We start from the raw sequence: 26841 nt of genomic DNA, 5'->3' as shown, positions 1-26841 counted from the left end.
CATCTGGGATTCTGTAGAACCTGAGTCAACTTCCATGCCACATCAAATCTTTTCTTAGCTTAGTCCCCCCGCCCCTCCACCTGCAGGTTTAATTCCTGAGAAAGTTGGATGACAACGAGAAAAGCTAGAGAAGAAGGAGCTAGAAGAATATCTGAAACAATAAAAGTCTAACCTGAAGCCGATTAAATTTGTACAAACTACCTCTCTCACACCACAGTCAGCCTCCATACTGGGGATGATCAGAGGGTGGAAAGTCCAGCTGCACTTGGGCCCTGGGAAATCTCTCACATTAGCAAATAAGCTACATGGCAGCTGGGTTTGACCTCAGGTATATATGATTATCTTGGGCCCTTTTTATCCCACATGAAGTGCGGAGCCTGTGGGTCTCTTGAATGAATTCTGAGCAGATAAGCTATATCAAAACTCGACATCAGTCACTGAGATTTGTTCTAAATGAGGAAAAGAAGCTGAGCATGTACGATTCAGGAAATCAATAACACCCACCTACATTAAGTCCCCGGTCATTATTATTCTGTAAGGGTTTATGTCTATGTGTGTGTGTGTTTAAAGCTTCCCGTGGCTTTATAAGATTCAGCCTCAGTTTATCAGTATGCAACCTCTATGCCTGGCTTTGGGGATCACAAGAAAGACGTTGCAGGGCTAAAGATGTCCAATTTGTATATTTAAATTTTTCATTGTATTAGAGAACCTGCAGGAAAGGGCTCCCCCCCCCATTTTTATCAGCACCCAACTACAGTGATCTGACAACCCATCTCAGGAAGGAATAAAATGAACAGGGTTGTCACTGCAGTAAAAAGTTCTGAGATCAACCCCCCTGTGCTTGAGCGCTGTGGGTTTGCAACCAGCACTGGCATCTCTGGGCCAATGAAAGCAATTCAATTCATTTTTTTTTTCTTAGCAAGATGTAGTAGGTGATAGGAAGCGAACTGTCTTTATTTTGCCAGAAATTCTTTCCCTTTATTAATGATTTTCAGCTCTTGTCAAAGATTTATCCTATAATTACCGGGAGCACCTCTGTATATCCATTGCACACACATACACGTGTGTGTACCCACACACCCTTTTCCATCCCAGCCTTCCAAGGAAACAACTGTCAAACAACTGCAAGTACCAAGCAATGTTGTGAAAGTAATGACATACAAAATTGTTTCTATCCACACAAAGTACAAACAATCCTCCCTGGAAAATTTCAGTAGAGATGTATGAAAATCCTGTTTTATTTTTAACAAACCTATATTTGGCAAGGACAAAGCTTTCAGATCCTTTTCCTTAACTAAACCAATATTGTAAGAATGGTGGAGAAACTAGCCTTCTCTGCTCCCGAAACATATACTATACAAAAGAATCAGAAGGCACGCAGCAACCTAGTTTTTTAGGGTATGACTACAGAAAAAGTAACAAAGAAAAAAGAAAACCAATTCATATCCTTCTTCTGCCTCACCTGCCTTACCTGCCCTAACCTCCAGTCACACAGTACCTTTGTTCCGGCGTTTCACCACCCCTAGCCGGCACTTCAGGGACACAGCAAACATCTTCCCTGGATCGTTGTCTTTCCAGTGTCTGGTTCACATGGCTCTGTACAGCTTCTCCCTCAACACCTCTGCCTGACTCTGTGAGGGGCTGCCGGCTTTAAATTAATTTATGATTACTGTGAAATGGAGCTGTGCTTCATGTTCGGGCAAAAGGAGAGAGACACAGAGGGGGAAGAGGAAAAAAAGAGAAGAAAAGAGGAGGAGAAAAAAAGGAACAAAGAAGACCCAGATGTTGCACAGTCCCATCTGAAAATAAAAATCCTGGGTTGTATTTTGTTATTTGTACCATCCAGTCCACATGAAAAAAATCTTATAATACTTTTTAACACACATACCATCTCTAGCATTCTGTGAATCCTATCCATTAACATACTAATTAGCAACTGTAGAGTTATTTTTATCTGTGTCTCCCTATAAAAATAAACCTTAAAGGGGTTCATTAGCAAAGAGGAACTCTCAATTTCACAGCAAACAAGGAAACAGAATGTTTATGGGGCCCAAAGTCAACTCTACCAGAGTCCGTGCTGGTAGAGGCGGACGATGCCAGAAACAGTGAGATTACATACCCTGTGGGATTCAGCAGGGGCAGGGGGAGGAGATTAAAAAATGACAAACCTATTCATTGGGCTATGGGTTTTAAGCTCCTGCTTAAACTGAAAGGAATTAGCATCCTGAATGTGATCAGGATAATGCTGCAGGAGAAATTAGCTTCATACATGGAGCACTTCCAGTGAGATGTGTGCTATTGATGGTTGCACTCTTAAGCTCTGGTGGTATATTTATAACAAGGGCTATTGTAGGGATTATGTTGAGACACAGAGAAGGAAGCAGTCTCTATGATGCACAGGATTCAAGATCTGTACAAATTATTAGAATTATTTATTGATTTACGACAATGCCCCTTCTTGGTCTCTGATCAAAGCAGCTAACAATAAAAATAATAAAAAGACAAGAAAATAGTTGATAACCAATAACAGCAGATGAATAAAACCAGATAATCATTATCCAGTCCCCCCCTGCCAAGTCACAGCTGACTTATAGCAACCCCGTAGGGTTTTCCAAGCAAGAGATGTTCAGAGGTGGTTTGCCATTGCCTCTTTCTGCATCATAACCCTGGGATTCCTTGGAAGTCTCCCATCTAAGTAGTAGTCAGAAGCAACCCTGCTAAGCTTCACAGATCTGAGGAAATTGGGCTAGCTTAAAGCTATCCAGGTCAGGCTCATTATCCAATACACTACAAAAGCATCTGACAGAGGCACTCATTCCTTTGAAATGTCCTTCTTTTAGGAGACAGCAGCTTCTTACAAACCAAAATGACAAAGACTCAAAAGCTTCGGAAAATGGCTTGCTGGAATAATATAGTCCTGAACAGTCAGAGGAATCTAAGCAGGGTAAATGCTCTAACTAAAAGGTAAAGGTAGTCCCCTGTGCAAGCACCAGTCGTTTTGGACTATGGGGTGATGTTGCTTTCACAAAATTTTCACGGCAGACTTTTTAAGGGGTGGTTTGCCATTGCCTTCCCCAGTCATCTACACTTTCCCCCCAGCAAGCTGGGTACTCATTTTACCGACCTTATAAGGATGGAAGGCTGAGTCAACCTGGAGCCAGCTACCTGAACCAGCTTCCACTGGGATCAAACTCAAGTCATGAGCAGAGGGCTCCAACTGCAGTATTGCAACTTTATCACTTTGTGCCATGGGGCTCTTAAATGCTCTAACTAGACCCTTCCAAAGGGTGGGTGCCACTAATGAAAACACTGAGACCAATTTTGCACTCACCTTATGCTGGGGTCTCAAGTTCATCTTCTCAGCGTGGCTTCCTTCCGATTTCACACTCTCTGCCCCAGGGCTGCAGCAAGCATCAGTGTTTTTGCGCAGCAAACAGAAACTGCTAAAAACCAGTTTGCTGGGCAAAAACGCCGATGCTTGCTGCAGACCCAGGGCAGATAGTGTGAAATCGGAAGACGAATGTGAGAGCGGCGTATGGTGAGTGGGAAATCAGTCTGAGATTTTTATGGGCAGGCCTCCCTAAAAGAAGGCAGCTTTGAAAGAAAGTGCTGAACCAGTCTAAGTGGGCAAGAAGGTTGTCCTTATTGTATGTGGGCCCCAAGTTCTGAAGGGCTTTAGAAGCGACTTGAACTAAGCCTAGAAATAGAAATGTGCATGCACATGAAAGTTCACACCTTGAAAAAAACTTTGTTGGCCTTCAAAGTGCCGCTGGACTTAAAAGTTGTCCAAAGCCTAGAAATGTACAGGTAGTCAATGCAGCTGTTGCAGAACTGGCAGCCTACACAGACACTGCCTGACACCAGTTAAAAAGCAAGCCTCCACACATTTCACAGAAGTTGGAGTTTCCTAGTTACCATCAGAGGCTGTCCCATGGTGTGTTACAGCAGACCGGTCTGAAAGTTAGTGGATCAGTATTGCTTGGGATACAGATGAACATTTCTGAATTAGATGTAGGGGTTTGGCTTGGCAGGAACAGCCTTGACCTTGAAGTAGGTGTCATGGCTAAGGCTGGACCAGGCAATAGGCTCAGACATGCTAGTTACCTATATCAAGAGTCACATATCTGCAGTAAGAGATGGCTTTTCTTTGGGGGCAGTTCACACTTTATAGTTGATCATGTGGTAGATGCATCTATTTCTTGCATATGTGCAAAAGTGCTATCAAAATAATCACTTATCTCCTTGACGAACTGGCTAAAGGAGAAGAAGCAAGAAGGTAAATAATGAACCTATAAAATGTTGCTCTTTCTTTGACAGGCATGGACTCCCTTAAGCCACAGGATAGATGCACTCAGCATGTGATAAAACACTAGCAAGAGTCTCTGCCCAAAGTGAGGGTAAAGGCATGGACAGGAATGTACCTAAGGCAGCTAGACAATGAGCTGCCTTCTTGGATACAGATGAGGTAGGATTCCTCTTTGCTGATGGATGGAACAGAATCTTGATCCCATTCTACATGGCCAGACAGGTTACAGTGCTGGTCACCATCCCAGGGGCTTGTTTCAGCTTGACACAGCATTAAAAGCTGCAAAGCCGGTTTGATTAGAGACCATGATGGGACACAAATAATAAACATGTGTACCATAGACGATGACAGCTCCCTGAAAAACTATTGTCTGTACAAAGTCTCAGTGCTGGGACAATAGAAAACAGATGGATTGCATTGGTCTGCAACCCCAGTGGCTTCCGTGATTGATTCATTCTACAAAGTCAATTGATCCTTCAGTGTTTCCCACAACTGTTCTCTGCCCTACTTTTTTTACAATGGGGGAGCAATGCTGACTGGCAGAACATGGAGTTAAGCCTTACCGGGCAGATGGCAGAACCTGACATTGCCAGATGGCCACAGCTGAATTGTTTGCTGTCCTGTGTGCGAATATATGAGTGTTAAGTTGCCAAAGTTATGCAGACTTAGCCAGACATAGAAATCTAAGCATAGTACCGCACTTGCAAGATAACTCCATGCATCAATGATAAATATGGATTAGAGCTTTCTCTTGTAGCCATTAAAAGAATGCATATTTCACATTTTAAAAAAAAATCATTGGAACGTATTCTGAAAGCAGTGTAGTACTGCCACTCCTATTTAAAGATTACAGAACTTAAAAGCAGTGAGATATTGAAAAAAATTAAGGCACCTAAAATCATGTAAGACCAAAAACCCAAAGAGGCATTGTTGATTTTTTAAAGTGGCAAGAGGCTACTATATAGGGTTGCTTTAAACCATACAGCCTGACCTCCTTTCTTTCCAAAATACTCCCCCAGTTTGCTTTCACTAGATGTCATTCTATGTAGCAAGCATATCACTGGAAAGCCCCTTACTGCCTATGTCACTTCAAGGGTAACACTGCAAAAGCCCCTGATCACATACAGCAACCACTGCCAGGGTTATGAAGTGATGACATGAAGACGTGACATGTGTTTGGCATGGCCCACAGGATGAGAATTTCCAAAAGATGTATCTGGTGTATGGATTACCATTTCACAGAAACGCTTATCTGCTGCCACCACATGGGTGTGTTATCAGCTTGAAGTCAAACAGCAGTCCTGTGCAGGTGATATTATCCAGGGAGAATAAATATGGGGCAGGGATTGGGATCATGCATTATGGCCCTACTTATGACCTGTTCATAGAACCTAAATGCATATGTATACACACACACCTTTCAGTCTCCATGAATATACTGTCTGCCAGGGCTAAAAGCTAATTTCAAGAGGGATATTTGTTAATATGTTGATGGAGAAGGGAATCCAAACAAAGCTAATTTCAAGAGGGATATTTGTTAATATGTTGATGGAGAAGGGAATCCAAACAAAGGAACCAGTAATACTTTCTGATTTAGTAGCAAGAAGGGGAAAGGATTCCCAGGTCAAAAGGCAAGAAGTAGTTTTCAAAATGCTGGGATAGCCTGGTGCATGTAGCTAAGCCAAGTAGCAGGGATCATTACACCTCTGAGTACTCTCAAGATGTCTGCTCTGTTGCTACAGTTGATAGGGTCTCTGCTTGCAGTATGAATTGATGAAGACCTGGGAGATGGATGTTTGTGCAGCAGAGGACTGGTCTAGATGTCATGGTTCCTTCCAAGCTCCAGGATTCAGTGACCATTTGACCTTCCTCTAGCTTGTTTTGTCTCACTGAAGGATTCCTCAAATGCACATCATGAGCCCCATGCAACATATGAATCTCACTTAACTCCTATTTTTAGATCTGAAATGTGATACAAATAGAGCAGAAGTCTTGTGGCAGTCTCTTGAAAGGGAAAGAATCCCACTGTCTACATTTAGCTATTAAATAAAAGCCGTAGTTATTGCTTTTAACACATTTGCAATGAGATAGCTCTGTGAGGCATATAAATTACAAAAGGTGGATCTCAGATATTTCAGCCAATAGATTTATCAGGATGAACACTGATAAGGGGCTTCATTAAGCCTCCACAAAGTACGATACCTTTGTAGTAACAGGATGGGATGAAACCAGATTTAGAATTTTCTTGGAAATGAACAGGAAATGAAATTCACAGAAGGGCAAGGAATACTTCTGTGATAGCTGTCAGGATGAATTACATTTACAATAGTTCAACCTTGCTTAAAGGTTTTGTTTCAGAACAGCTTTCCTAATCTGGTGGTCATGTGGACCCAAGTACGCTGGACATTCTCAGTTCTTTGCGAAACAGTCTTACCACAACTCCAATAATTATTTCTTTTGTTTCTTTGTTGGAAGAACTCTAAATCATTCCAGTCAGTAGTATCAGCTTTTCAGACCTAGGAACTGCCTTTAACTGAAACATAGAATATTAAAATTACCCCACATACCATTTCCCCCTTTATCTTACTCCTTTCTATTCATAAAAAAGTGATTATGCTACCAGAGTGGTCTACTTTACATCAAGTTCATACCTTCATGAGCAGTGGATCGATTTGGATGGCCTGCCTTCAGAGATCAGCAGATCCTGTTGGTTTCCAGGTAGCTCTAGGGATTTTGAGAGCTTCCATGGGGACACTGTGGAGGCCCTTGTAGCTGCATGGAATGATGGGCTGAATGGTGCTAGAAACAGGCCGCAGTCACACTCACCATTAAATCCATCCCTAACCCGTCGCTATTATACCCTGCAGCTTTTTTACAATGAATTTCCTGATCAGACATCCCTCCATCCTTCAGTTCTAAGCAGCGTTGGTCCCGTCGTTGGTTGATCTGGGGTGAGGTCAGACGTTCAGAAAATCCCTCTATGGGCATGAGTGGAGTCCGGAAGCATGTCGGATTTTAAGCGGTTGTCCAAACGTCAGCATCTGTGAATGGTGGTTAGCTTGTTCGAGTCCTGCATTGAGACGACTGGGGCGGGGACTAATTTGATACTGCTTTAAATCTGGAACAAAATTCTTCTGACAGTTCCTGAGTGGAATTTCTCTGTTTGAACACTCCATCATTGGTGACTCGTCGGAAGCGCACCACCACTTCCCATCCAAAGCCCCCTGCAAGTGATATCACTGCGCCAGTGAATGAGCGAGCAAATGTTGGCTCGATAAATCGTTTATCCGCCTCTATGTCCGGAAACAAAACTCACTTTTGAAACTAGATGTGAACTAGATGTGAACTAGATGTGAACTGATTTGAATTCCTGGTTTTTTTTCTGCAGGCGTAGTGCTCGTGCTGGAAAAGTAGTGCCAACGGACTAGCAAAACTGTTAGTGATCCGACCCATTTAAAAGCGACGCCATCCCCGCCCTCAAGAATAAGGTCATGGTGGGTGTGCGAGGTCTCTCGTGGAGAAGGGAGGAGACGCTGGATCTGTTCGATAATGCAGATAGCGGGCATCACTGCACCTGCGCTAATGCAGATTGACGTCTGATGAAACGAGGTCCGGTAGAGCACTCTGATCGACCAGCGATGGGACTCACATGGGATAGAACAGGAGCCCGGCTGTTGTCTGATCAGGAAATTGGTTGTGTGGATTATAATAGAGGCACGTTGCAGATGGATTTAATGGTGAGTGTGACCGCACCCCAGCGGTCTCAACTGGACCTCATTTTTTGAGATGGCATTAAACACTTGCGCAAGCGCAGTACCGTGGAATATCGTGCTTGGCTTTTTTTTTTTAAAGGTGCCAGAAAAGGTGGACAATCTGCCCCCCCCCCCCATTTAAACACCCGGAAAGGAAGGAGAAGCCCAGGAGTTCTCTTTGCTGTCTCTCTGCCTGGTGGCAAGACAGCAAAGGTCGGTCATCTTCCTCCCCCCCCCGCATTTAAACACCCCGCCGTGGTGTTTGAATGGGGGGAGAGCACGGCACCTCTTTTTGCTGCCTCTCCAACTGGCGGGGAAACAGCAAAGGTGGGTGATCTTCCTCCCCCCCATTTAAACACCCCAACGTGGTGTTTAAATGGGGGAGGAGCACGGCAACTCTCTTTGCTGTCTCTCTGCCTGGCAGGGAGACGGCAAAGGTGGGTCATTTTCCTCCCCTGGCAGGGAGACAGCAAAGGTGGGCGATCTGCCTCCCGCCCCATTTAGGAAAGGTCCCCTGTGCAAGCACCAGTTGTTTTCAACTCTGGGGTTATGCTGCTTTCACAAAGTTTTCACGGGAGACCTTTTATGGGGTGGTTTGCCATTGCCTTCCCCGGTCATTACACTTCCCCCCCCCAGCAAGCTGGGTACCGACCTCGGAAGGTTTGGAAGGCTGAGTCAACAATTGCTGGTGCAATGATATCATTTGGAGTGGGCTCTCATAGGGAAGCGGATGTGCGCTTGCGATGAGTCGGCTACAATGGAGCGTTCAAACATAGAAAGCACGTGCAGGAGTCGTCGGAAGCATTCTTATTCCGGATTTAATGTACTATCAAAAAAGTCCACGTCTCAGTCGTGGCAGTTTGGGACATGAACGAGCCAATGACCATTGCCAGATGCTGATGTTTGGACGACCGCATAAAATCCGACATGCATCTGGCTTTCATCCATGCCCATCTCGTCAGTTTATTTGCATCTGACCTCGGCCACAGAATTGCTTATTAGCATTCTCTTCCACTCTCTTTTGTTTACCGGGGAGCTGGGTGACATAAAGTGGACTGAACGATGACTAGAGCAATCTTGGAAGAATACTCAGGATGAATCAGATACAGCATTTTATAAAGCTCATTTGCAAGCCTGTGAGGTGGTGGAGATGGCAGTGAAGAAGACATTCACCTCAGCAGAATCTCATCAAGCTCAATTGTTCAAAGTAGCTCATGACTTGACAACTCTGTGGGTGATGAAAATTTGGCCCCCAGCAGACAAAATCTCTCTCATCTCTTCTGACTTGGAGGCCAAGTTGAGTGAGCACTCAGTACCTGAAGTGTCAGAGGCACCTGATTATCCTTTTGTTATAGATAGTTTCAAACTGATGCTGCCTATGCATGCTAACACAGACCTTGGAAGTTTAAGGTCTACTACTTGTTCTCTGGGCCAATGGCTGCCCTGGCTTTTGAAATCTTCCTGGAAAAAGGTAATGGAATATTTGGTGAAAAATGAGGAGGCTCTCCCTAAGCCTTTGATGGAAATAGGCTAGGAATACAGTGGCCAATTACAGCCAGATTCCAATTTACCTTTGCTAGGAAATGTGATAGAGCATGTGATGGCAGAGTATAGGTTCCAAGATTTCCTGAATGAGACATCAGACCTGAGTTTGGAACTGAGATGGCTTTAGTTGCACTGGTGGACAATATTCATTAAAGTTGGACAGGGGACAATCTTCCCTGTTGATACTGTTGGACCTCTCAGTGGCCTTTGATAGAGTTGACCACTTCATTCGTATCCACCTGCTTGAATATTGAGTTGGTATTAAGGGTGAAGCCTTTCAGTGCTTTTGTTCTTTTCTGTCTGACTGGACACAAAGAGTCTCCACCAAGGTGCAGAATCAACTGGGTGGAATTTGTCTTGTGGAGTACCACAGGATTCTATTCTCTTGGCTATGCTCTTTAATATATATGAGGTCACTAAGTGAGATAGAGGTTAGTGTCATCAACATGCAGATTACACCCAGCTTTATACTTCATTATCCAAGCCTCCAGACAGATCTTTATTGGTTCTGAAATGGTGTCTTGAGGCAGCGGTCAGATGGTTTAGGCAGAAAAACTGAAGTTTAATTCAAACAAGATAGAGGTAAAGCTGCTTGGGAAGGCTGATATTCTAGATGGGCAGAATCCCCTTGTCCTAGATGGAGTGATGTTGGGGGTGTTCATGGACCCCACCTTGTTATTTGAAAAGCTGGTTGGCACAGGGGCCAAGAGCACCTTCTATCAGCTGTATTTGATTCACTAACTTTCTCTTTACCTAAACTCAGCTGATCTAGTGACCCTGATCCATATTGAATTTCTGCAACATGCTCAGTGTGTGGCTACCATTGAAGACAAATGGAAAACTACAAATGATTCAGAATGCAGCAGCCTGATGCTGTCAAGGGCTAGCTGCTGGAAACATATATTGCCCGTTCTGAAACAGTGTCACTGGCTGCCATTTTGTTCCTAGTCCAGTTCAAATCCTAGTTTCTTAGTTCAGTTCAAGCCCCTCACAACCTCAGACCCATATATTTAAAGGACCATCTCCTTTTGTATTTTCCAGTGCACCAACTATGATCATCAGGCAGCCATTTGCTGGTTATCCACCATTTAGGGTGGCCTATTTGGCACTGACCAGAACCCAGGCCTTTTCCATTCTGGCATTGGCTCTCTGGAACTGACTCACTGAAGAGATGAGAGGGGCCTGCCACTTCCTTGGAGATATTCATAAGACACTGCAATGCCTGCTTGTTTGTCAGGGCTTCTGAAAGGGTTTGGATAGCAGGCATCTTTTTTTTAAGGGGGGGATCTGGAGCTTGCTATTTTTATTTAGTTTTAGCTGGAAATGTTTAGCTATTATTGTAAGCTGCCATGAACTAAGAAGAAAGGCAGGATATATTGGTTGAAATAAATAAATAAATATGTGCAGGGGTGGAATTCTAGCAGCGGCTTCTTTGCATATTAGGCCACACCCCCTGATGTTGCCAATCTTCCAAGAACTTACAAAAAAGAGCCTTGTAAGCTCTTGGAGGATTGGCTACATCAGGGGGTGTGACCTAATATGCAAAGGAGCTCCTGCTAGAATTCCACTCCTGAATATGTGGATCATGAGGTATAGAGTGACCTTGAGATGTATCATTAATTACAGACGATAAAGGTATATTACATCTCAGATGAACACAGGAAGCTGCCTCATAATGAGACCATCTGGTCCACCACAGTCTACTGAAACTAGATTCAGGCAGTGGCCTTTTCTGATACCTACTACCTGAGATCTCTTTTTACCTAAAGATCTCATGGATAAAATTGGGACCATTTGGCATGCAAAGAATGGACTCCTTTACTGAGCTGTGACTCCCTCCTTTATACATTGATTGTGCAATCAATTATATCTCTCACGTCTCAAAATATCTGTGAATGATGCCCCTAAATATTCCTATATGAATTATAGGCCCTAAATGGCAAACACATGGTCTTTTGGACCAAGGCCACAATCCTCAACACAATTATTCATGAGTAAAGATTTATTAAAATCAGTAGTATTTTCTGCCTAAGTAAGCATGCTTAAATTTATCGCCTCCCTGTTACTGCAATGTTATCTTTTAATTGCATTTTAAAAGACTACGCAGAATGAAATACATACATTTCATAAATTCCCAGTGTATATGTTTCTGGTTACTTAGAACTGCCTTACCAAAAATGTAGCTTGCATATAATTTACAAAAGTAATAAATGCAGTTTCCCTTGGTTGCAAAGGCAAACTCTTTCAGTGCTATCTATTAGGGTGAATTCACATGTTACACAATTCTCATGTCCTTCACACGTCCTGTTGATAGACATGCTCCATGGTAGGGTGACCATAATGTCTGAAGGCCAGCCAGGGACACCTGGGGGGGGTGGGTGGAAGGTAGGGGTGCGCGTGCGCGGAGCGCGCGCGCGCGCCCGCCGGAAACAGGAAGTGATGTCACTTCCGGTGACATCACTTCCAGTGACGCCATGCCACCGCCGGAAACAGGAAGTGACACCACTTCCTGTGACATCATTTCCCTGCGTCACCTGCCGGAAACGGGAAGTGACATCACTTCCTGTGACATCACTTCCCCCAAATGACATCATTTCCCCCAAAAGCCACTGCCGGAAACAGGAAGTGACTTCACAGCACTTCCTGTGACGTCCCCAAAAATCCCCCAAATATCACCGCCGGAAACAATTTTGTTCTCAAATCCTGTATATACTTCATCAGTATATGGGATAAGGCACTTTCTCAACTGTGCTGCATAATGCAGCCTATTTATTTTGTCCTGTTTGCTCTGTTGGCTCTATCTGCGCCACCTTCATCACTTTCGGTGTGTGGATCCCCCAGTGGGGTGGTCTCGCGACTCCCTCCGCCGGCTGTTTCTGATAGCCCTGCGCCCCCTCTTTCATTTGATATGTGTCCCGTGCGGGTGCCACCCTCCCGCCGGGAGATGCCGCAAAATGAGCCCCCTTGAGGCTTATGGCGGCAGGGCTCGGGGGAAGCGAGCTAGACTGCTGTTCTTTTGAGGGGTTATAGAGTGTTTCGAGCCCGTCCCTGTGGCATCGGTCCCATCATTGTGGGACCCAGGGGGCCGGCGCAGCAGCACGCCAAAGCAGCCTGTCACAGGTCGAGATGCAGGACAGGAACCCGGAAGTGACCGACAGGCTGCTTCAGCGTGCCGCTGCGCCGGCCCCCTGGGCCCCACAATGATGGGACCGATGCCACAGGGACGGGCTCGAAACACTCTATGACCCCTCAAAAGAACAGCAGTCTAGCTCGCTTCCCCCGAGCCCTGCCACCATAAGCCTCAAGGGGGCTCATTTTGCGGCATCTCCCGGCGGGAGGGTGGCATCCGCACGGGACACATATCAAATGAAAGAGGGGGCGCAGGGCTATCAGAAACAGCCGGCGGAGGGAGTCGCGAGACCACCCCACTGGGGGATCCACACCCCGAAAGTGATGAAGGTGGCGCAGATAGAGCCAACAGAGCAAACAGGACAAAATAAATAGGCTGCATTATGCAGCACAGTTGAGAAAGTGCCTTATCCCATATACTGATGAAGTAAATACAGGATCTGAGAACAAAATTGCACCAGAAGACACAAACACAAAGCTCCCTTACACTGAATCAGTGCTTGGGTCCACCAAAGTCAGTATTGTCCACTCCAGTCACAAACACAAAGCTCCCTTACACTGAATCAGTGCTTGGGTCCACCAAAGTCAGTATTGTCACATAAGAACATAAGAGAAGCCCTGTTGGATCAGGCCAGTGGCCCATCCAGTCCAACACACTGTGTCACATAAGAACATAAGAGAAGCCCTGTTGGATCAGGCCAGTGGCCCATTCAGTCAGGAAGGGAGGAGGAAGGGAGGGAAGGAAGGAAGGAAGGAAGGAAGGAAGGAAGGAAGGAAGGAAGGAAGGAAGGAAGGAAGGAAGGAAGGAAGGAAGGAAGGAAGGAAGGAAGGAAGGAAGGAAGGAAGGAAGGAGGGGGGGAAGGGAAGGGAAGGGAGGGAGGGAGGGAGGGAGGGAAGGAAGGAAGGAAGGAAGGAAGGAAGGAAGGGAGGGAGGGAGGGAGGGAGGGAGGGAGGGAAGGAAGGAAGGAAGGAAGGAAGGAAGGAAGGAAGGAAGGAAGGAAGGAAGGAAGGAAGGAAGGAAGGGAAGGAAGGGAAGGAAGGGAAGGAAGGAAGGAAGGAAGGAAGGAAGGAAGGAAGGAAGGAAGGAGGGAGGGAGGGAGGAAGGAAGGAGGGAGGGAAGGAAGGAAAGAAGGAAGGCCAGCCGCCCCCCCCCCCGCTTTTGGCTTACCTGGATCCAGGGCGGTGGCGGCCTCTCCTCCGGGCTGCTGGCGGGGCTGGCGGCGGCTGCGGAGGCCGGAGAGGCCGGCGCTGGTCTCTGGAGGCCTCCAGGGACCAGCGCTGGCCTCTCCACGCTGCCTCCGCTGGTCTCTGGAGGCCTCCAGGGACCAGCGCTGGCCTCTCCACGGAGCCTCCGCTGACCTCTGGAGGCCTCCAGGGACCAGCGCCGGCCTCTCCGGACCCCGCGCGCGGGCGGGGAGTGAGGCAGCCAGCGTCCCTGCGCGTGCGCACAGCGGTGTGCGCACGCGCAGGGACGCTGGCTGCCTCACTCCCCGCCTTCCCGGCCGGCGCGCGCGGCCCGCCGGCTCCCCGCTGGCTATACCGGGACTTTGTAATGGTCCCGGTATAGGCAGCCCGGGAGCCGGGAATTGGTGGCCAGAACCGGGAAAGTCCCGGGAGACCGGGACGGTCTGGCCACCCTACTCCATGGTCAGACTTTAATTCCCAGGCACAAGCAGGTCTGATTTTGATCAGGACCATGGCATTAGAGTTGCCTGGTCTCCAGCTATGGCAGGACACCTTCTGTGGACAATGTACACATGGCCATTCCTTTGGGTCATGGAAGACAAAAAAAAAATCACCATTGTTGTATACAACATGTCATCACTTCTCAGGAAAACCTAGCAGTGATGTCATGTCACTCTAGGTATTACTTGAAACTCTATGGGTTGACCTATCCTTGATAGCCCAGGCAAGCCTGATCTCCTCAGATCTGGGAAGCTAAGCAGGGCTGCCCCTGGCAAGTACTTAGATGGGAGACCTCAAAGGAATATCAGGGCTGGGACACAGAGGCAAGCAATAGCAAGCCACCTCTCTGAAACATCCAAGCCCTAATAGGAGTTGCCAGAAGTCAGCCTTGATTTCCAGGCATGTACGCATGCACACACACACACACACACTACTTCACATACACACCACTTCACACACAAATACTCACCAAAAATCAGAGGGGGGGGGGGAGAAACTCTATGGGTCTATCACAAAGTTTCCAGTGATTCCTAGAGCACTGGGACATCATTCCAGTTTCCCCTGATGATGACAGAAATCAGTGCACTGTCCCCACTCCCCCATCTCCCACTGGTTGCTGACATTCTACACAGCATGCAAGGAGAAAGAACTTAAGGCTTTCTTTCTAAACTGTTTTTCCAACCAGAAATGGCCCTGAAGAGTGGCTATAGGAAAATTTTCATGTACCTCATCGGTAAACATAGGTTTTCCTAGTGGGACAAGTTCCAAGCACAGAATTACCAGCATACATGTGGCAACAAGCTCCATGGTGGCTACAAGGATTTTGCAATTGGGCCTACATTTGATGTGCCCTAAGAGATGCTCAGAATCCAGACAGTGATTTCCCTGTACTTCAAAATATTGTTTTTTAGATGCTGTATAATATCATATATACTCTCCCCAAACAAAACAATCTTTTGAAGAAATAATTGTCACAAACAGCATCATAAAGCTACATGACTGTTGGTCTCTGTCTTTCTTGTTTGTGATTATATACTATCTTGACCTAGCAGTTGCTATGTCTTTTTCCTGTTCAGGATCACCAGATTATGTCTTTTAAACTGTGGTTTATTTTCCTACTTCAAGAAGACCCCGTTTTTCTGAATAATATCTCACTTTTGCTTTTCCTGAGGCCATTATTCTATCCATAAAAGGAGGCTTCTTCCCCAGACACTGAATCCAATGCACTCATGAGTTCCTGCTGCTTACAAATCCTTAGTTAAAGAAAGAGCAGCCTATGTGTGCACAAAGCCAACGGAGCAGCAATTGAATAAAAGGAATTTTTTAAAAAGATATGTAGCAAGATCCATTTGTATTTCTCAAGTTTGGTATTTGAAATGTTTCCAGTGAGGTGGAGCAAATTAAATAACGATGAAAAGATGGATGTGCACATTCACTGCAGTTAAGAGAGGAATTCAATAGGTTCATAATCAATATCAAGCAATGTATATTGAACATTGTTATTTGGACACTTATCTTCATTTGATACACAAATGAAACTGAACTGGTAACAAAAAGGAATTCTTTGGGGAGTGTCAATAAAGTATGCCATTTTCCTGAAGCCCTTTTTAAAAACCCTCTGTTGCTGGCTGCAACTACTATAGACAGTCCTTTCATTCTACTCTTTCTACTCTTATGTTGTTCTGCACCATGTAGGATGTATCTCTGTCTATGGCGTAACTCTTCCAACTCTTTCCCTCACATCGTATTGGTCTGGGCACAGGACATTTTGAAACAGCATATTAGGGGGAGAGATGTAGAAAAGAGTTAAGAGTCCAGTAGCACTTTACAAACTAACAAAATTTGTGGAAGGGTCTGAGCTTTCATGAGTCATTGCTCACTTCTTCAAATTTTGTTAGTCTTAAAGGTGCTACTGGACTCTTACTGCTACATACAGACTAACATGGCCGTCTTGACCTATAAATATGTACTCCCAGTTTGGGATGCTATGTTAATATGAACTAATAGTGGGATTTTGGTCATCACTTTAAAAAATAATCATGAAGCATTGTGATAGATACTCAAAAGCAGTGAGGCAAGAATCCTCACTTTTGTGGTTGTTTTATGTGCAATCCTAAACACTGTTAGAACTTTCTAACTCCACTGAAGTGTGACATGCAGCATCAGCACTAGCTGGGAACATGGGTTCATCCAAAAATAGCAGATTCAATATATTGGAAGGAAATGAATGACAATCTGATCTATTCACAGTGTTCTGTTATCACAAATATAATGTCAATACAAATGATATAAGCTGCCACAGCATGTCGCACTTCTTACAAATAAATAGCTTTGCTGTTATCCTATGAGTGTATGAAGCTGCCAGATGAGTCAGAAGCCTGGGCCAGCAAGCTGACAATTCCTCTCCAGAGCCTTTAAATGAAGATGTCAGGGATCAGGGCTAAGACTAGCTCTCTGCACATGACTCCTCTGTGCACCGGCTGAACCTGTGGAAGGGAGACAGGGCAAAAGTGCGCAGGCCCTGCCCTCTGCATCACCAGCTTGAAATTATCCTTCAGAATCAAGTGCATCTATAGGGCCTCAGCACCAGGATGATTCCTTAAGAGGGTAGTTATGCAACTGGCAATCTGAGGAAAGGGGGATTATGAAGCGGCAAAGCAAGCGTGTGAATTCAGCTTGAAAAATGCACGTTATTACGTTGAGAAAGTGGCAAATGCCAGTGCAGCTTTTTGTTAATAATTAAATGGTACAGGATGTTTGCTCAATCCACAAATCCATGTACAAGGCTCAACTGCTCTTTCCAGGGAAACAGCTGAGCCTCCTGAAGCAAGAAATCGAACGAGCCTTATCTTTGTGTGCATTATTGCCGCTTGCGTTCCCTGCCAATTTATTTTGGAAAGGTTAGGAAACAGGCCTCCTTTTACCCTACTGGAAACAAATGACTTCCCAGTCTGTGGTCATGGTGCCTCCATGTATTACTCTTAACCGCCTTCTGTTTGTATTTTCACCTCCAGATTATATTAATAAAGCCTTATGTTAGCAAAGGTGTGCCAGAGGAAGAGAGCCAAAGGCTGAAAGACCTTGACCTCACAAGCAGGTGTTCATTAGCTTACCTCATACACACACAACCATGCACTCATGCCCACACTAACTACATGCCTTGAAGGAAAGGAAAGGTCCCCTGTGCAAGCACCAGTTCTTTCTGACTCTGGGGTGACATTGCTTTCACAACGTTTTCACGGCAGACTTTTTACGGGGTGGTTTGCCATTGCCTTCCCCAGTCATCTACACTCTCCCCCGCAGCAATCCGGGTACTCATTTTACTGACCTCAGAAGGATGGAAGGCTGAGTCAACCTCGAGCCGGCTACCTGAAAACCCAGCTTCCACCGGAAATCGAACTCAGGTCATGAGCAGAGCTTAGGACTGCAGTACCGCAGCTTTAACACTCTGCGCCACGGGGCTCTTACATGCCTTGAAAGGATAACCTAAATGTTCTTACAGATAATTCTCTTATTTATTAAGCATTATTGAAACTTAAGATAAAATAATATGAAAATAAGAGCACAGTGGTAAACGCAAACTCTTCAATCCATTATTACAACTGTGATGGAGGAAAGGAACCCTGCTCCCCCCCCCCCCCGCCCATCAAAGCAACCCTGGCATCCGTTTAGTTGTTTCCCCAGAAAACTGCTGCACCTTTTAAGCTGCCAAGGCTGCTACAGTAGACTCATTTGGGCAGGAATTAAGCATCCAAGTGTACGAAAAAATAAAATACTTTTACAGAAATATGATGAATGGCATCTTCTCCCATTCACAGATCAATGCTGTTTTGCACAGCCTCCAAAGCATTAAAGGAAGGCCATGGGTAGGGTTGACAATCCCCAGTTGGGGACAAGGGATTCCCTGGTTTGGAGGCTCTCCCCCTGCTTCAGGGTCATCGGAAAGCCTGGCTCTACCCTCAAAGTTCCCAGATATTTTTTGAGTTTTACCTGGCAACCCTAATGGGCAGTCCTGCTGGATGTATGAAAAAGAGTTTACTCCTATGTGTCTAGCCTGTATACTCTTGCTTAGATCCTGACGAATGTTTCCACTGATGGAAGTGAATTCTGTTAGCAGAACAGATCTTCCTTATCTCCCCATTGCAATGTGGCAAAAATGCCCCTCTCCACATGTTGCTCCTGGCAGACAGGGGACCCCCCCCACACACACACACACACCACCAGGAGAGCATGAAGTATGAATAGAGATCTGCAGCATGAGGAGGAAATAAGTAAAAAATCTCCCCTTTTTTGTTAGTGGAAATCCTCTGCAGGACCCAACTCTCTGTATCAAATAGGTTTTGCTATCTTGGAAGAGTAAAAAAAAATTCCTCTCCAACATAGGATGTACCTACAGTACTTACACCATGCATAAGACATAACTTTTTAAACAGTACCAATCCTAGTAACTAATTGCCATGCACAGTATTGCCTAAAATGATAGATTATACCATCTAGTTCTAATACTAAACAAAAAGGGAACAACTTTGCACCAATAAATCTCACACACAGAGAGTGTACTTAGTGCACTGAGCCACACAATAGCCAGAGGAAATATTTATGACTCTGGTTAAATCCAAAGAGCTGTGAGTGGAATTCCAGTTGCTGAACATTTTTCACACCTCCTCCTGTCTTCTGTATCCTGATGTGTTCCCCTCAAAGCTTCGCCTGATAGTTGGTGGAAACTGGAAACAGCATGGGATGCAGTGAGAAGAAGGTTGCCATGAAGGGGAAATCTGGGCACAGAAAGCACAGCTCGCCCCAAGGACTAGTTTGGATCCACTCGACTCCTTCAAGTATTTATTTATTATTTATTTTATTTATTAATTCGATTTATATCCTGCCCTCCCCACCAAGTAGTAAAAGTCTTGGCGCTGGGAGCAGCAGCAGCATTTGGAAATGCTACCCAGTTGCTGGCATTGTTATTTGTGTTTGTAGATATTTACTGACTTGTTTGTTTGTATCCTGCATTCCCCCAATGGTGATCCAAAGTGGCTGGTATCATTTAGACCAGGAGTGTCAAACCCACTTGGCATGAGGACCAGATCTGACATAAATGAGACCTTGTTGGGCTGGGCCATGTGTGTCATAAAATGCAATGCCAGATAGCAGAGATAAACTTTTTAAAGGACACAGACAAACACAATTAAAGTTTTTTTAATTAAAAAAAGACTCAGAACATGCTTAGAACATTACCACTTGTTGGTTTCAAAGGTACTTTCTTTGTATCTCTCCTGAGTGATCCAGGGAACTGAGCAAAGGAAACTCTTGCTCTTTCCTTCCTTTTCCTTGTGTCCCATGTTACCAAACAATCTCATTTGAAAGAAAATGGAGGGGACTTCCTCAGGCAGTCTACTCCATAAGGCGGGGCCCACAGCACAGAATGTATGTGTATGGGCAATTGTACATTTTGCCCATTTGCAGGGTGGCACAGTAACCCATTTGTCAGCAACTATGACCATGAAAACCGCATCCAGCCATACTGCTTGGCTCATACTCAACTACGTATGTTTGAATGGTTTGGACCAGTTCCCATCTTGTGCAAACCAGCCCCATGTATTTTGCGGATGATTTCAAGAGCAGTCCGGAATGCATGACGGGAGGAGGGATGTGTTTCATGAACTTACAGGCATCACACACTATCATTCAATGACACCAGAAAGAAAATCCTATGCCACTTTGCACAGTTGAAAACTTGCCCTCTTCTGCCTGCTGATATAAATGGGTGAGGAGGATGGGGGAAGAAAAGCCTTAAGTATCCTTAAGTATCCTACCACATTGCTTCTAAGAACACATTTAAACTGCTTGAGATATTATTGAAGCTCTTGTTCTCTACTCCCTGCGGTGAACTAACGCAAGCAGTTGCTTCAATGACTTAAGTGGAAAAGCATTTTTTTAAAAAATCTCCCTTGGTAAGCTACTGTTCTGCTATCAGGCATGTGTTATTTATCAAGGTTTATAACCCTGGCTCAAGGTGAAGTGTTTATTTTTGTAGCATGTTAGCATGTTTTATGAAGTGTCTGTTAGGAACCTGAACATTTCAGGGGCATGTAGGGTTGCCAAGTCCAATTCAAGAAATATCTGGGGACTTTGGGGTGGAGCCTGGAGACTTTGGGGGTGGAGCCAGGAGACATTGGGGTGGAGCCAAGATCAAGGCTGTGACAAGCATAATTGAACTCCAAAGGGAGTTCTGGCCATCACATTTCAAGGGACGGCACCTTTTCAATGCCTTCCTTCCACAGGAAATAATGGATAGGGGCACCTTCTTTTGGGGCTCAAAGAATTGGACCTCCTTGTCCAATCGTTTTGAAACTTGGGGAATACTTTGGGGAGAGGCACTAGATGCTGTACTGAAAATTTGGTGCCTCTACCTCAAAAAACAGCCTTGCCCAGAGCCCCAGATACCCGCGGATCAATTCTCCATGATTTTCTATGGGAATAAATCTCCATAGGGAATAACAGAGTTCCTAGCAGACATTTCCCTCCCCTCCCCCCACTTTCTAACGACCCTGAAGCGGGGGGAGGGCTTCCAAACCGGGGGATCCCCTGCCCCCACCTGGGGATTGGCAACCCTAGGGGCATGTAGAGGATACTGTGGGATGCGGTTTGACTCTGCTAAGAATTAAAATAGGTTTTGCAGGGAAGGAAGGATCTGCTGCACTGAGAATGTGCACCTGTGGATGGATATGAAGATAAGTATGATATTTCTATATGTTGGGTGATCACTTGGAATCCTTCCAATGGGGTGCAATAGTGTCAGACTGCAAAACTTCAGGGCTAGGTAAAATGCTTTCTGCTCAGCTAGCCCAAGTTCTCAGAAGGGTAGCGCTTCATGCTGTTGCTCTATCTCCTGGAAGTTCAGGGTTACAAAGGCTCATGTTTCCTTTCCTTTTTACTGTATAGGAGAATCTGGAACTTATGACACCAATCAGAACATGTTATCACATAAAAAACATAATGCATTGAAATCCACCTTTCAGAAAAACGTAAAGAACTTTTGCCACCTTACCTGACACCAACATCTGGTCTGGCCCACGGACTATTCAGTAGGAACTGAGGATGTATGATATGATAGACAGCTATCTAGTTTTACCATGTTGTATGTTGGACTACACATGCTTGAACATTTGGAGGCTTGATGGTGTTGGAGAAGAATATTGTAAAAGACCTCTTCCAGAAATGCTGAAAGCACAAGGCAAAGGCTAAGGGAAAGGCTAAACTGTTATCCTCAATTTACAGATGGAATATTGAGTCCCAGAGACATTAAGGAATTGCATTTCCTGCTGAGTTTAATCGGCAGAGCTCCATTGCCTTTGGTCTGGTTGCACCAGTTATGCGCAGCAGAAAAATCCAAGCCTGAAGTGATTTGTTCAAGTTCACACAGTGAATTTATAGCAGAGTTTCAATTCTGTGGAAGCGCATGAACTGAAAGACCTTCCTGTGCTAGTCAACAGTCATTTCTATGTGCAATTTATTTCCATATATAAAGGATTAATTCTGAGTATGCTAAATGGTAGCTGCAGATTCCAGGGCCCTATTCAGAATTCTATGGTTTTTCACAGTAGAATTAGATTGCTAGCAACCTGATGAATGTTCTCTGCAGCATTACCAAGTCAATAATGTTATGTTCATAGGCTGCCTCAAGAAGATAGCTAGAACATTTAAAAAAAATGGAAAACAAATCATTTATGGATGTGGATTTCAAGAATACTCAGTAGAGTTTTACATCCAGAGTAGAAATTTTTCAACCTATAGCTATTGCCAGCATTTGAGGTCTGTCTCTCTTTAGCTACAAAACTGTGTAGCCCATGTCTTGAGTTCCCTCCCTAAGGTGGGGAAAACATAAAAGAAATCCCATGCATTTATTATTATTTAATTTTACAAAATGTATACAACACTGCCCTTCACAAAACTAAAAATGGCAGCAAGTTAAAGGGTTGCCAGCCTCCAGGTGGGGCCTGAGGATCTCCTCCTTTTACAACTGATCTCCAGCTGGAGAAAATGGCTGCTTTGAAGGGTGGACTCTGTAGCACTGTAACGTGCTGAGGCCCCTCCCCTCGCCAAACTCCACCTCTCTCAGATCCACCCCCAACGTCTCCAGGCTCCAGGTATTTTCCAACCGAGACCTTGTAAAATAGAAGAAATGAAATAATAATAAAGAACTAAAACTTAGCAATAATAAACAACTAAAATGAAAAACACCATTTATATAAAGAATTATTGAAGTGGACAGTAGCAATACAACAGCAAAAGATCCTACAGTCTGTTTCTGCTGGCACAAGAGCGCTTGTGGAGGATGACATACTGTAGCATCACAAAGTCCCTCCACTCTATAGGGTGCAAGTAACAACATTTCATTACTGAAAATACCAAAATGGGCAGTATTTACACAGAAACATCTGCTGCTTAGAATGGTCTATATTTGCTCATAAACTTTGTATAACTGTATCTCTTTCCTGTTTAGATGCTATCAGCATCACAGACAGTAATTAACTTTCAGAATCTCTCACCTTTCCAGCATGTGCTAGCTGATTTTTCTTGGAAATGACAACAGCTGTAGACACAGAAGACAAGTAGTCCCAGGAGGAACTGTAAATAACCTAATGCTACAACCCCTCATGAGAGAGCTCTAAGATACCTGGCCTTTTGAAAAAGGCAGGATTAAAGGAAATCCTTCTTCTACTGGCCAGCCACCACAGGGGAAATCATTATGAATGGACAAAAAACCCAACTTTTTCTGGTTCAGTAGGTTCTGTGACACAAACACATAAATTCAAAAGGCATTCTAAAGAAAACTATTATTGCATGCATGAATCTCCACACAGTGGATGGTTTGGTCTCCTTCCCTGTCATGTAATTTCCCTCTCTCTCTGAGCAGCTGTTCTACTGACTAGGCTGTCTTCATCATTCCCACTTGAAAGATCTTTCTGGAAATGAGGAATGGGCCGAAAGTACTTCCATCCAAAGGGAAGCAAGCAAGATAAAAAAAACATCCCTTTCTTCAATGATGTTTCAAACACGGCTCTGAAAGCAGTTATCTTTCAGAAATCATCCTCCTTACTTGAAATTCATTTCACCAAAATTGATTGGCTGGATAGCACTGTGGCTTCATCACATTGCTACACAATTTCCAAACAAGCCAGTGCTGATAATGAAATTAATCCAGGAAACATCCCTGTAGTGACTCTTCCCTTGGGGACATCAACATGTAGCATGATGATTTTTATTTATTTATTTAAGATTTATATCCCGCCCTTCCCACAAGTGGCTTCCCACAAGTGACCTCAAATTGGCTGGGTACAGCCATGCGAGTAATGTGAAAAAGATCTAAATAGGAAAATAACAACACTGAAGTAGCAGCATTGAAATAAGATTTTATTTAGCATAGTCCTGACTAAAGCCCATTTCTGTGCCTCTCCACTTCCTAGATGTTCTCATCACTGCTTGCATCACATAAGTGAAGTACAAGGGTTCATTCATATCAGTGTGCCAAAATGTGAACAATATGGAGCTGTGTAACTTGCCACATTTTGAAATGTTCACACAACTGCTTCAGTATGCTAGTATGTTATGAATTATTAGTATGCTATCAGTATGTTACAGATTATCAAGAAAGAGATGGAAAATAAAATGGTCAATATTGTAATGCCCCTGTATAGATCTATGATGCAGCCTCTTGTGAAATACTGTGTGCAGTTCTGGTTTCTTTACCTCAAAAAGGACCTTCTAGGGTGGCCATAATGTCTGAAGGCCAGCCAGGGACACCTTTTGGGGGGGAAGGTAGGGGTGTGCGCGCGCGAAGCGTGCGCGCCGCCGGAAACAGGAAGTGACATCACGCCACCGCCGGAAACAGGAAGTGACGTCATGCCACCGCCGGAAATGATGTCACTTCCTGTGACATCATTTCCCCGCACCACCTGCTGGAAACAGGAAGTGACATCACTTCCTGTGACATCATTTCCCCCGCGCCGCCTGCCGGAAGCAGGAAGTGACATCACTTCCTGTGACATCATTTCCCCCAAATGCCACTGCCGGAAACAGGAAGTGACTTCACAGCACTTCTTGTGACGTCCCCAAAAATCCCCCAAATATCACCGCCGGAAACACCAAGATTATTTATAGAGAGGGAAAGGGGGAAATAAAGTTAAATAAAACTCTTTTTTTACTTTTTTCAAAGTGAGAAGACTAGAGAGAACGGGTTCCACGCTGAGAAGCCAGTCAGATTCCAGTGAGCTTCCAGTGAGACTGTGCTGCATAATGCAGCCTATTTATTTTGTCCTGTTTGCTCTGTTGGCTCTATCTGCGCCACCTTCATCACTTTCGGGGTGTGGATCCCCCAGTGGGGTGGTCTCCCGACTCCCTCCGCTGGCTGTTTCAGATAGCCCTGCGCCCCCTCTTTCATTTGATATGTGTCCCGTGCGGGTGCCACCCTCCCGCCGGGAGATGCCGCAAAATGAGCCCCCTTGAGACTTATGGCGGCAGGGCTCGGGGGAAGCGAGCTAGACTGCTGTTCTTTTGAGGGGTTATAGAATGTTTCGAGCCCGTCCCTGTGGCATTGGTCCCATCGTTGTGGGACCCAGGGGGTCGGCGCAGCGGCACGCCGAAGCAGCCTGTCACTAATAACACAGGTCGAGATGCAGGACAGGAACCCAGAAGTGACCGACAGGCTGCTTCAGCGTGCTGCTGTGCTGGCCCCCTGGGCCCCACAACGATGGGACCGATAATGGGACCCGGCGGCGGTCGCGGAGGCTGGGGAAGCGTCGGAGAGGCCGGCGCTGGTCGCTGGAGGCCCTCCAGCGACCAGCGCCGGCCTCTCCGATGCCCTCCCCGGTCTCCGCCTGCACTGGAGTCCCGCGCGCGGTGCCCGGCGGCGATCGCGGAGGCCGGGGAAGCGTCGGAGAGGCCGGCGCTGGTCGCTGGAGGCCCTCCAGCGACCAGCACTGTCCTCTCCGCCGCTTCCCCGGCCTCCGCCACTGCCACCGGCCCCGCGTGCGGGCGGGGAAGGCGGCGAGTGAGGGAGGGAGCGTCCCCGCACATGCGCAGAGGCCGCCACGATCGCCCTGCGCACGCTCAGGGACGCTCCCTCCCTCACTCACCGCCTTACCCGCCCGCGCGCGCAGCCCCCGGCTCTCTGGCTGGCTAAACCGGGACCTCTAATGGTCCCGGTATAGCCAGCCCGGGAGCCGGGAATTGGTGGCCAGAACCGGGACTTTCCCGGGAGACCGGGACGGTCTGGCCACCCTAGACCTTGCAGAACTGGAAAATGTACCAAGGAGGGCAAACAGGTAGTTGGGGGTGGGGGATCACCCAGTTTGGAGCCCCTCCCCCACTTCAGGGCTATCAGAAAGGGGGGGATAGCTGTTGGGTACCCTTTGCCAGCAGGGAATTAACTGTCCCTCCCCCCCCCCCCCCAAAAAAACCCTGGCAAGAAGTGGAAATAAGGCCATAGAGTTTCCCCATGTGATGTCATTGTGTCAAGCCTCTTGGCAGCTGACAGAACTCTTGAGGGGCAGGGGTCCCCTCCAATAAGAATATCAATATGGTCTATCCAACAACCAACCTCCTCTGCTTCAGAACGACACTGTACAGATAAAAGTGCAAAGTTTAGGAGCCCATCCTGGCTTGCAGCTCAACAATCAAGCGTTCCTGGTTTTACCCCATCTTATAACCCAGGAGTGGCTATGAACATTGGGATATGGTCACTAGAGACTTCTAGTTAGCCTTTCTCAGAAACGAGACTTGGAAGGAACTAAATAAACATTAAGATCTCTTGCTACAGCAAAAGAAGGAAGAAAATAACATTATATTCCCAGTATACTTTCCTCAGTACTTTAAGAGAGTGCTGTTATCTCAAATACCTGCTCTGCCTCTGAGTTATCTGAGGGAGGGCAGACTTCCTAGAGAGATCTGTGGTTCATAACTACATAGCTTTAGAGCTCTCTAAGATACTCTGGAAGAGACTATCTGAGTCTTTCTGCTCCACTCTTTGTGGTTCCAAGGGCAGAAAAGCAGACATATACTGAAGCACCATAATATTTCCAGCTCCTCACAAATCCACAGATGCCCCATAAGTGACAAAACTCCATGTTTTTGGCACAGACATTTGATCTAAGAAAATTAGAAACACTGGATAATAGAACACATTTGAAACTATTTTCTACTGAGTGAGACAATGGTCTATCAAAAGTATTGACTACTCTGACTGACAACAATTCTCCAGGGTCTTAGGTAGAGAGGTCTTTCACATTACCTGTTATCTGATCTTTTCAACAGGAGATGCCAGAGATGGTACCTATGACATTTGTATGCAAAGCAAATGCTTCACCACTGAGCCACAGCCCTCTCCAACTGGCAAACCAATAGAAAAGGCAGTTGTGAATCTAC

The 26841-nt window shown here is 45.5% G+C and overlaps 1 protein-coding gene across 5 annotated transcripts in view; it reads right to left on the bottom strand.

Annotated features, from left to right (window-relative positions):
• Positions 1 to 26841, bottom strand: part of GRIP2 (glutamate receptor interacting protein 2) — a 637553-nt gene that overhangs the window by 272717 nt on the left and 337995 nt on the right. The window contains exon 1 of one of the 5 annotated variants that reach the window (XM_060239630.1): positions 1499 to 1709. The exons of the other annotated variants lie outside the window; for them this stretch is intronic. Coding sequence (XP_060095613.1) covers positions 1499 to 1553 — 55 coding nt within the window. The 5' untranslated portion in view covers positions 1554 to 1709. Of the gene's footprint in view, positions 1 to 1498; positions 1710 to 26841 lie in introns of those variants that run through there. 5 annotated transcript variants of the gene reach the window in all.

The sequence above is a fragment of the Heteronotia binoei genome, chromosome 5 (genome assembly GCF_032191835.1).
Source record: "Heteronotia binoei isolate CCM8104 ecotype False Entrance Well chromosome 5, APGP_CSIRO_Hbin_v1, whole genome shotgun sequence".
NCBI lineage: Eukaryota > Metazoa > Chordata > Lepidosauria > Squamata > Gekkonidae > Heteronotia > Heteronotia binoei.
Note: the sequence above shows the minus strand (reverse complement) of the source record. Positions and strands in the feature narration are given on the sequence as shown.